At 44.1% G+C, this 12,201-nt stretch overlaps 1 protein-coding gene across 3 annotated transcripts in view; it reads left to right on the top strand.

The window, feature by feature from the left end:
• LOC132830779 (thyroid hormone receptor alpha) overlaps nucleotides 1-10,222 on the top strand; it is a 368,439-nt gene extending 358,217 nt beyond the window's left edge. For all 3 annotated transcript variants that reach the window (XM_060848624.1, XM_060848622.1, XM_060848623.1), the window contains 3 exons: nucleotides 2,944-3,090; nucleotides 6,447-6,705; nucleotides 9,603-10,222. In XM_060848624.1, the coding sequence (XP_060704607.1) occupies nucleotides 2,944-3,090; nucleotides 6,447-6,705; nucleotides 9,603-9,853 (657 nt within the window). In that variant the 3' untranslated portion in view covers nucleotides 9,854-10,222. The remainder of the gene's footprint in view (nucleotides 1-2,943; nucleotides 3,091-6,446; nucleotides 6,706-9,602) is intronic.
• The last annotated feature ends 1,979 nt before the right edge of the window (nucleotides 10,223-12,201 follow it).

Below are 12,201 nucleotides of genomic sequence, written 5' to 3'. Positions count from 1 at the left end.
GGGGCCCTATTCTCTCCCTAGTTACCCTTTTGTCCATAATATATTTGTAAAAACCCTTTGGATTCTCCTTAATTCTATTTACCAAAGCTATTTCATGTCCCCTTTTTGCCCTCCTGATTTCCCTCTTAAGTGTACTCCTACTTTCTTTATACTCTTCTAAGGATTCACTCGATCTATTCTGTCTATACCTGACATATGCTTCCTTCTTTTTCTTAACCAAACCCTCAATTTCTTTAGTCATCCAGCATTCCCTATACCTACCAGCCTTCCCTTTCACCCTAACAGGAATATACTTTCTCTGGATTCTCGTTATCTCATTTCTGAAGACTTCCCATTTTCCAGCCATCCCTTTACCTGCGAACATCTGTCTCCAATCAGCTTTCGAAAGTTCTTGCCTAATACCGCCAAAATTGGCCTTTCTCCGATTTTGAACTTCAACTTTTAAATTTGTTCTATCCTTTTCCATCACTATTTTAAAACGAATAGAATTATGGTCGCTGGCCCCAAAGTGCTCCCCCACTGACACCTCAGTCACCTGCCCTGCCTTATTTCCCAAGAGTAGGTCATGTTTTGCACCTTCTATAGTAGGTACATCCACATACTAAATCAGAAAATTGTCTTGTACACACTTAACAAATTCCTCTCCATCTAAACCTTTAACAGTATGGCAGCCCCAGTCGATGTTTGGAAAGGGAAAATCCCCTACCATAACCACCCTATTATTCTTACAGATAGCTGAGATCTCCTTACAACTTTGTTTCTCAATTTCCCTCTGACTATTGGGGGGGTCTATAATACAATCCCAATAAGGTGATCATCCCTTTCTTATTTCTCAGTTTCACCCAAATAACTTCCCTGGATGTATTTCCAGGAATATCCTCCCTCAGCACAGCTGTAATGCTATCCCTTATCAAAAATGCCACTCCCCCTCCTCTCTTGACTCAGACACCTAGTCCCAAATTATTTATTCCTTTGTCCTAGATTTCCCAAACCAATGGAAATTGTTTCTCCTCATCTGCCTTATTGGTTCCCCTTAATATCCCCAAGATTTTCTGTCTTGATCTTTTAAATTCAATTTGCAATTCGAGGTTATGTAAAATGTATGGACACACACAATATTTCTGTGGTATTTTATCACATGGCGTTTCATCAGCATCTGGCAACTCACTGAAGGCAATGATCGATTCAAAGGTTACAAGAAATCGTCATTAAATGCATACCAATCTGAGAATTTGTTGGTTCTGTTGATTTCTTAACTACCTGTGGAGAGAGTACAACAGGGCTGAATGAATTGCTAAGGACAGAACCGAGAAGTGTACAGCAGATATTGTGTAGAAGGGATGGGATATGCCCAGGGTTACTACAGGAAGCGAGCAAAGAGATTGCTGTGACTTTGACAATGATCCTTGCATCCTCACTGTCCACTGGAGTAATGCCAGATGATTGGAGGGTGGCAAATGTTATTCCCTTGTTCAAGAAAGGGAATAGGCATACTCCTGGGAATTACAGACCAGTCAGTCTCACATCTGTGGTAGGTAAAGTATTGGAGAGTATTCTGAGAGACCAGATTTGTGATTACTTGGAAAACCACAGTTTGATTAGAGCTCTTCAGCATGGCTTTGTGAGGGGCAGTCATTCCTCACAAACCTTATTGAATTATTTGAGGATATGACAAAACACCTTGATGAAGGTAGAGCAGTGGTTGTGGTGTACATGAATTTTAGTAAGGTGTTTGATAAGGTTCTCCATGGTAGGCTCATTCAGAAAGTAAGGAGGCATGGGATATAGGGAGATCTGGCTGTCTGGATACAGAATTGGCTGGCCCATGGAAGACAGAGGGTGGTGGTTAAGGGAAAATATTCAGCCTGGAGTTTGGTGACCAGTAGTGTTCAGCAGGGATCTGTTCTAGGACTTCTGCTCTTTGTAATTTTTATATACCACTAGGATGAGGAAGGGTGGGTTAGTAAGTTTGCCGGTGACATGAAAGTTGGTAGAGTGATGAAAAGCGTGGAGGGCTGTTGTAGGTTGCAACAGGACATTGACAGGATGCAAAGCTGGGCTGATAAGTAGCAGATGGAGTTTAACTTGGAAAAGTGTGAAGTGGTTCACTTTGGAAAGTCGAATTTGAATGCAGAACACAGGGTCAAAGGCAGGATTCTTGGCAGTGTGGAGAAACAGAGGGATCTTTAGGTCCATGTCCATAGATCTCTCAAAGTTGCCACCCAAGTTGACAGGGTTGTCAAGAAGACATATGGTGTGTTGGCATTCATTAGCAGGGGGATTGAGTTTAAGGGCCGCAAGGTTATACTGCAGCTCTATAGACCCCTGGTTAGACCACACTAGGAATATTGTGTTCAATTTTGGTTGTCACATCATCGGAAGGATGTGGAAGCTTTAGAGAGAGTGCAGAGGAGACTTACCAGGATGCTTCCTGGATTGAAGTACATGTCTTATGAAGAAAGGTTGAGGGGGCTAGGGGTTCTCTAACTGGAACGAAGAAGGATGAGAGATGACTTGATAGAGTGTCTCAAGATGATGAGAGGCATAGATAGAGTGGATAGCCAGAGACTTTTTCCTCATGGCGGAAATGTCTATCACGAGGGGGCATAATTTTAAGGTGATTGGAGGAAGGTTTAGGGAAGATGTCAGAAGTAGGTTGTTTACACAGAATGGTGAGTGTGTGGAATGCACTGCCAGCAGTGGTAGTAGAATCAGATACATCAGGGAGATTTAAGCAAATCTTGGATAGACACATGGATGATAGCACAATGAAAGGTATGTAGGTTAGTCTGATCTTAGAGTAGGATAAAAGGCTGGCACAACATTGTGGGCCGAAGGGCCTGTATTGTGCTATACTGTTCAATGTTCGATGTTCAATAATCTTGAGTCCTATCAAGTTTCATTTCCAGGGAGAACCTCATTTTATCCACCTTATGCCCACAGCCAGAAGACATCGGCCAATCTCCAATGACTTCTACGCCAGAAGGAGACAAAGTGGATCTCGAAGCCTTCAGTCAATTCACCAGGATCATCACCCCAGCCATTACCAGAGTTGTGGATTTTGCCAAAAAGCTACCAATGTTCTCGGAGGTATTTTTGTCATTGAAAACGTTCTTGACTTTGTTGGTTGTCAGGAGGAAATACAACTTCTGTTTAGCATTCTAATTCCCAGTCATCCATAAAACACTGTGATTGCCACAATGGAATTTGGTGATATTTCAAAGACAGAATTTCTAGCACTCATGATGGACTTGCAACTGACAGGGTTGACAGTTTCAGTTTATGCCATTTTTGACAAGCCTGAATTTCCCTCATTAATTTCTCGCACAACAAAGAGAATGGCCACAAATCTTGGAAGCTGACAGTGAGTCATGACCTCTGGAAATAATCAGTGACTGAACTGAAAAACAATCATTGCAATTCAAGTCCAACATTCTATTGCAAAGTGCCCCGAAAATTGAGAAAGGTTGGTTGTTGGGGCATTTTGACAGCTTACTGCCTCCAACACTCTTCACCCACCCCCAACTGGGAATTTCCTCCTCCCAAACCTCACCGCTATAGTCAGTCACTGTCATCTTGAGTCAATGATTCCCCTCCTTACTCCAGTTGCTGTTGCCTGTGGGTCCCAACCCTTGGAAGATGACTGCAGACTCCAGGATGTGGCCCAGGTATTCCTCGGTGGAAAGGTTGAGGTATTGGAAAGCTCTTCCCTCCCTTCAGCCAGTCCCAGAGCCAGAAACACTGAGTGCTTCAGCCATGGGAGATCCTTCCTCCTCACCAATGGGCAATCTATCCTGACCTGTAAAAGTTCCCTTTGACAACCTTTCTGAATCAGTGCCTTATCGAGAGAGGCCATTCCTTCAGAACTGCCCTGAAGTCTTCAGGAATGAGAGATTACATTTTGAGAGAACAGAGACAGGCAAGCCAGGAGGAAAATCACAGAAACATTCAGAACTGTGGGCTTTTTGAACATTTCCTTTGAATACTTTTGGTTTCCAAGTCGATGAGAATACGCAGTCTGCTCCAGCAGCCAAGAAACAGAAAGCCTGCTCTCTTTCCAATTGGCTGTGAGAAGGCAGCGGGACGCGTTGAGTGACCAATGGCAGGAGTTTGGGGCGGGGGTAATTGGAGGCTGAAAGTCATGTGGCAGAGCTTCCTGGACTACGTCCAACCAGAGTTGGCACCTGAGCAGTGGCATCCATGCCAAATACATAATTACCACCAGAAGGTGATGAATTGGGTGAAATAGAAGAGGATCAGAGGGATTAGCCATAGTAAATGAGGGGCTACGGGGACAGGGCGAGGGCCTGGATAGGATACTCTTCAGAGGGTCAGTACAGATTCAATAGGCTGAATGGCCTCTTTCTGCAATGTAGGCATTCTATGATTCTAACTGCTGCAGCAAAAACTTTACCCACACTTCAAAGGCAGCAAGTAGTGAACCTGCTCAAACCTTGTGCTAATGGGCCTCTTGATCAAGACACAAAGAGATAAGAAATGACAACATCACATTATTCATGATTCGATAGTGTTTTCATGCGCTACGGTGACAGCACTGCTAATTTTATGCACTCACGGGATATGGACATCACTGACTAAGCCAGCATCTATTGCTACCCCTAATTCCCCAGAGGGCATTTTAGAGTCAATTACATTGCTGTGGGTCTAGGAGTCACATGGAGGCCAGACCACGAAAGGACACCAATTACCTTTCTTAAGAGACGTTAGTGAGTCAAAATAGATTGGTTTTCCTGACAATTGACAATGCTTTCTGGGTCATCATTAAATTCTTAATTGCAGATCTTCCTTGGATTCAAATTCCACGATCTGCCATGGCAGGATTGGAACACAGGTCTCCAGAACATCACCTGGGTCTCTGGATTAATAGTCCAGCAATAATAGCACTTCACCACCTACCTCGAAATATTTACATAATTTGTTGAGGAATGTAAGAGGAGAGGAGCTGGAATAAACTGTTCAGTCCTTCAATCCTATTCCATCATTCAATAGGGTCATGGCTGATCTTTAAGCTTCCCGCATTATTCCCATATCCATACGTCTATCCTTAAATTTAAAAATCTACTGATGTGGTTTGAATATACTCAATGAATGAACATCCACAGCTCTCTGAGGTAGAAAGCTACACACATTAGTAACCTTATGAGTGAGGTAAGGTCTCCTCATCTCAGTCCTAAATTACTAATACCTTATTCTGACTCTGACTGGGTAATTTAAGGGGATCATGGTCCCAATTGAGCCAAATCTTTGGCAAATATTATATATTTTAATAAAAATGTCAAAGAAAACCCTTTGGAGAAAGTCAATAGTCGCACGTCTAACTGTATTTCTCCCTGTTTCTTTACATGTGCTCTCTCATCTCAAATGATTTCCTTGCCCTGTTTGGTAGCCTCTCCTCTAGGAGAGAAATGGAGATATAGGACAGAAATAGTGCGCACTCTGACAGGTTTATCTCCCGTAGGGCATCGCCAGATGCTCTGCCAGATTGCTTTATAGAGGCCCAGCCAACCATGTGAAAAGTAATGCAATTGGCAATTCACAGATCAATATTCCTCAGTCACTTCAATGAAATGAGATACAGGAACAATCGATACAGGAGAACACAGTGGGCGGCACAATGGTTAGCACTGCTGCCTCACAGTGCCAGAGACCGGGGTTCAATTCCCGCCCCAGGTGACTCTCTGTGTGGAGTTTGCACGTTCTCCCCGTGGGTTTCCTCCGGGTGCTCCGGTTTCCTCCCACAATCCAAAAATGTGCAGGTTAAGTGAATTGTCCATGCTAAATTGCCCGTAGTGTTAGGTGAAAGGGTAAATGTAGGAGAATGGGTCTGGGTGGGTTACGCTTTGGCAGGTCGGTGTGGACTTGTTGGGCCGAAGGGCCTGTTTCCACACTGTAAGTAATCTAAAACAATAATAGTACTATGGGTACACACTGTCTTTGTTGCTCACCGTAGCGACCAGAGGAGTAGACATCAGCAATCACCGAATGCATCCTGGCCAAATTTCAAGCTGAACTGATAGAAAGTGAGCAGCTGTGGCTAGTGGATGAGGGCAGCATCAGTTGGGGTGTGGTCTGTCAGCCTGTAGATAGTTACCATCTAGTCTTACCATGTGATGGCGTGTCATTGGGCCCAATGGGGAGCTGGTGTCCCAGTTTAACTCAGCAGAAGAATCTGGAGTGCAGACAAAAGGGGAGTACAAGTCGACATTTCCACAGAAGTGCACACCTGTGAAAAAGTGGGGAATAAGATGCCCAATAAGGAAAGGCTCCATGTGCAAAGCCACTTCTGATTTTTATAGATGACATTACTCTAATGACAGAAGGTAGCCTTCACCCTAGGGCCAAGACAGAAAGACAGCCCTGCTACTGATTGACTACTGTTGAAGCAACTTTTTTTGTTTTACTTTGTTGTGTTCTGCCTTGTTCAGCTGCCTTGCGAAGACCAGATCATCCTTTTGAAAGGCTGCTGCATGGAGATAATGTCTCTAAGGGCTGCTGTCCGTTACGATGCAGAGAGCGAGACACTGACACTAAATGGAGAAATGGCCGTCAAGAGAGAGCAACTGAAGAATGGAGGACTAGGGGTCGTCTCAGATGCCATATTTGAGCTGGGCAAATCCTTAGCCGCCTTCGGTCTGGATGACACAGAGGTGGCACTCCTCCAGGCAGTTTTATTGATGTCCTCAGGTAAACCTGCTCACTGTTAAGCATTACTGTTGGGTAAAGTGTTTTTCTTTTAACTCGGAGTGTTTTATACTGCATTGTCATAACTCCAAAATAACAATAGTTAGACCGCTAGAGTCTAAAGGTAACAAGGCAACAGCTGCTCCGGCACAAGATATGCATTCTCTTGCAAGTCCCAGCAGATACTCCAAAAGTAGATGAGAACTACAAGCAGGAGTGGACTATATAGCCCCCCAGCTCCCCCAACCATTCAGTAAGACCATAGCAGATTTCTGACTCAACTCCATTTTCCCTTCCTATCTTCACACACCTCAATTCTTTTCCCGTCCAATAAACGAACAATCTCAATCTCAGATTTCCCTTCAGACAGGAGGATGACTTGTTTTTGAAGACCTCTGAGATGCTGATAAGCCCAATGCACCATCCAGAGATACAAACACAGAGAGCACTGGAGAAACTCAGCAGGTCTGGCAGCATCTGCAAAGAGAGAAACAGAGTTAACATTTTGCGTCTTGAATCTTCAGCTCTGAAGAAGAATTATATTGGACTCAAAACATTAACTCTGTTTCTCTCTCCACAGGTGCCTCAAGAACTGTGGAGTTTCTCCAGTAACTTTTGTTTTCGTTTCAGATTTGCGTCCTCCATGTAGTTTGCTTTTATTTGAGTGCACCATCTTCAGTCTCTGCCATTTACAAGGCACATGGTGCATGGGGGCGTTGAGTCGATGGTTGGATGACAGTTCTCTGATGTCTCAGCTTTTCCTCTCCCTATTCCTGAGCAAACTCCTCAACATGTTTGGAACTTTCCCAAACGAACATTCCCAGTTTTGTTATGCCACATGCAAGGGCCCCCCATGAGCTGATGGAGATGGGTGAGCTCTTCATGGAGGCTTTGAGGACATCCTTAAAGCTTTTCCACTGTCCTCCTGGATCTACACAACAACTGAGAATCCACAATTCCCTGCGTGAAGAATTCCAAAGATTCACAGAACCCTAAGTGAAAGTAATTCTCCTTCCCTAAGTTGTGAATGGCTGATCCCTTCTTCTGAGTCTTTGACCCCTATTTGGAAGCTGTCCTGTCAGCTTCATGCTTCTCAGAGTGCGGCATCAGTGTCAAAATTACTTTTAAGGCCCATACAAGTGGCTAAGCAGAGAAAGTGAGATACACCTTTGTAGTGAGCCTTCTGACTATAATGTATTGAAGGATGCGAACACTCATAGAATCCAGATGCAGGTTTGCTCGCTGAGTTGGAATGTTCATTTTCAGACATTTCGTCACCATACTAGATAACATCTTCAGTGAGCCTCCGAATGAAGCACTGGTGGTGTAGCCCGCTTTCTATTTACATGTTTGAGTTTCCTTGGGTGCATTGGTTTCCCATTTTCGGGCCAGTTTTAGCATATTGTGCCATATTTGCACCCAAGGAAATTCAAACATATAAATAGAAAGTGGGCTACACCACCAGTGCTTCATCCAGAGGCTCACTGAAGATGTTATCTAGTATGGTGACAAAACGTCTGAAAATGAACATTCCAACCCGAACCTTCTAGCTCAGCGAGCAAATCTACATCCAGAACGTCAACCTGAACTACAAATCTTCTCAAAACTCGCTAATCATAGAATCCCTACAGTGTGGAAATAGGCCCTTTGGCCCAACAAGTCCACACTGACTCTCCAAAGAGTATCCCACCCAAACCCATTCCCCTAACCTATTACTCTACATTTTAACCCTGACTAATGCACCTAACCTACACATCCCTGAGCACCATGGGCAATTTAGCGTGGCCAGTTCACCTAACCTGCAGGCCTTTGGATTGTTACTGAGTCACCATGTCACCCGATAAACAAGCCTCATAAATAACCACAAATACTTTCATACACACAGCCTCATGAAGAGCGAATTCACTTCCATAAACCGAGTTGAGACCGAGACAAAAGCAAAGAGCTAGATTTCAATTTAGGAGGCAGTGCGGAGGAGTAAAATTGTAGAGAGGTGCCTTACTTTGAGGGTGGGGAACTCAGTTAAAACAACAAACAGACTGCAATCATATAGCACCTTTAAAAAGGAAAGGGTGTTGCAATGCTTCACAGAAGCATGATCAGGCCAGAGGAAGTCCACTCAAACTTCTTTCTTTCTAACCTCAATGTTGAGGACAATGGAGCATTAGTAAACCTCCACAGAATAGCAGATAAACCTGAGTGGGAAGAAAACAGGATCTTGGCCTTCATGAAAGATAAGACCAAGGAGACTTGACAAGGTGGGTGCTGAGAGGATGTTTCCCTTATCGGTGGGAATAGAATTAGGAAACACAGTTTAAATATGAAGATGTAAATGAGGAAAACTTTCTCTCTCAGAGAGATGTAAATCTAAATTTTAATTTATTCAGGGGATCCACTGGTTGGGCCAGCATTTATTGCCCATCCCTAATTGCTCCTAAGAGGGTGGTGGTAAGCTATCTCCTTGACCTCCTGCAGTCAGTTTGGTGAAGATGCCCCCAACAAGCTGTTCAGGAGGGAGTTCCAGGATTTTGACCCAGCGACATTGTTTTTACCCAGAGGGTAGCGAAAGACTCATTGAGTGTTCTTAAGACAAAATAGATAAGTTCTTGACTAATGGTTGTTCATTAACAATTGATCAATTAACAATTGTTAATCTTTATGTTAATTAACACTCTTGAGGGAGCCAAAGATTATCTGGGCCAAGTGGAGTTGAGGCCAGTTATGATCTTACTGAATGGGGGAGCCAGCTTGATGGGCTGAATGGTCAACTCCCTGTCCATTTCTTACATTTTTACAACATCAAAGGTTGACATTGTTCCTGCCCCAGTTTCAAACAGATAAAAGTAATTAACAGTTTGGAAAACCCATGATTAACAAGTGACTCTTGTTCTTGCTTCCAGATCGCACAGGACTGACCTGCATTGACAAAATAGAGAAATGCCAAGAGGCGTACCTCCTAGCGTTCGAACACTACATAAACTATCGCAAACACAACATTCCACACTTCTGGCCAAAGCTGCTGATGAAAGTCACAGACCTACGGATGATCGGGGCATGTCATGCCAGCCGCTTCCTCCACATGAAGGTTGAATGTCCCACAGAACTCTTCCCTCCGTTATTCCTGGAGGTGTTCGAGGACCAGGAAGTGTAGGCCTGAGTGAAAACTGGCTGAAAAAACAGAACACACACACACACGCACACACACACATAATCACCGGCTAACTGCCTGGCGTCATGTCCATTGTGGATCATTTTGTCTATCTAAACTTGGCCGAATCTCAAAAGAACCATTCCATTAATGCGGGTACCAGGTGCAAATATTTTGCAAGTCATAGTAAAGTGTTCCTTGGTCCTTGTGCTCTTGTCTTGCAAAGGAAGGTCGTGCTGCCTAGCTGTGCGTTGCTGCTTTAACAGCTGATTATATAAAACAGCTAACTCCAAAACAAAATGGCCAACCATCCCATCTTCATTTTTTTTACACGCTCAACTTGGTGCAACCTTTTTTCAGTGGTTTATCATTCTGCAGTCAACGTTGTCCTGTCTTTGATCACTGCAGCTCTTGGAAAGCAGTGTTACTTTACGACTGGCAACATTTGTTTATTTACGATCAACGGTTCGAGAGAAAAAGAGAGAGAGAGATGGAAAGTCAAGGCATGCACTGCCCTACCTCAGCGTCGCATGAGAGGATCAGCAGTGTGTGGGAATTCCAGAATGAAAGGGGATAGAAAATGGCGGAGAGGAATTTCAACGGGAGGCATCTGCTACGCCTAGCAACCGCAGTGGAGTCTGTTTGCCCGCACATCCATCTGCAATCCACTGCCATTCTCAGCGGGAGGAGAAGGCGAAGTCACCTTCCTTCTGAAGCATCTGAGATCCTCTTGATTCCATCAGCACTGAGGCCTCCTTTGGCCAGGTGACCCCCCCCCCCCCCCCTCTCTTTGTGGCACAGACCTCAGTTACCCGCGGAGAGCGAAACCTGCCCGCGTATGTTTTATTTTTCACAAGGAGCGCGGTCAGAAAGGGCCGCGCAGAAAAGGAGGGGGAGAGAAAGACCAAGAAGTGGCACCTGAGACTACCCAGGCTCACTGGCGACAGGGGATTCAGCTGCACAAAAAAATAACATGGGAGGAAAATTCAGAGAATTTTTATGCATGTGTTAGTACTAACACTTAAAAATGTGTTCATTGTGTTGGGGGTTGGGGCGGTGGGGAGGGGGTGGTAGGGAGAGGGTTTTAACCCCTGCATTCTGAGCCTGAGTGGTTTCCTTGGTAGCCCCTTCAGTTAACCCTTTAGTGGCTATTCCACCCCCCCCCCACCCGTGATTTTTTTTAACCACATTTGCACTTAGCTCTTTCCCATTTCTCCCCTCCCTCAATAACTCAACCAGATAGCCTCAAAACATCTCCATATCTACCTTCTCTGACACTCTACAAAGGTTGTCTTTCGTTGACCGTGTGACGTTAAAGGCAGTGAAAAACATCCTGTATTCCTCAGACAGGGGGGAATCCACTGCCCAGAAGCAAGAAAACCACAAACCAGCGCTCAGCGACCTTTGACTCTGACACATGTTTGCATTTACCAAGCAACCTCATGTTTAGATGTTCGACAGTAATTTTCAAATCCCACAGAACTGAAGCTGAAAATCTATGTTCACGTTGTTGTATATGTTTTATGAATATCACTTTTGCAATATTCATAAAACATAGTCCCTGCTTCTAAATTTCTCCAAAACAATACAGAGGAACCTCGATTATCCCAAGGACACAGGCGGCCAGTTAATCAAATTCCAGATAATTGAATACAGTTTAGCCGAGCATCAGGAACTTGCGATCTCGCCGAATAATCCAATGTTTGGATAATCGAATACCGGATAATCGAGCTTCCTCTGTATACGGCATGTTACACCCAACAGTTAAGGAGGGAAGTTTCTGGTTCTTTATTCACATGGTAAACTTTGTCAGAGTTTGGTGGACATTCAGCATCTAGATGCCCTAACACAGTATTAACTGATACAACACAGTGGTGTTCCCACGCTGCAGGCCACCAGTGCCTTGGGGCAACGTTTCTTCTGTATGTTTCTGTCCATAGGATCTGTGTTTTACTGGCCTTCAGCCAGTTTTTAATCCCTCATCGCTCCAACTGAACGACTCATTCCACCATTTCAGAAAGCAACTAAAGAATCAACTACACATTGCTGTGATTCTGAGTCACATCTAGTTCAGATCAGGGACACAAGTCAGATGTCCTTCCCGAAACAACCTTCGTAAAACCAAATCTGTTTTGAACAACAATCAACAAGAGTTTTGTAGCTGCATCATTGGGACTACCTTTTAACTCCATATCGATTTTATTTAAAAGTTGAGTTGTTTGAATTGAATTTAAATTCCACCCAGCTACCTATCCCTAGAACATCATGGAGTACTAATCCAGTGCCACTCGCATAATCCCACCATCTCTCCCCCTCACATTAATGCTGCTTTTATCATGTTTGAATGTTGT

Source organism: Hemiscyllium ocellatum, chromosome 32 (assembly GCF_020745735.1).
Source record: "Hemiscyllium ocellatum isolate sHemOce1 chromosome 32, sHemOce1.pat.X.cur, whole genome shotgun sequence".
NCBI lineage: Eukaryota > Metazoa > Chordata > Chondrichthyes > Orectolobiformes > Hemiscylliidae > Hemiscyllium > Hemiscyllium ocellatum.
Note: the sequence above shows the minus strand (reverse complement) of the source record. Positions and strands in the feature narration are given on the sequence as shown.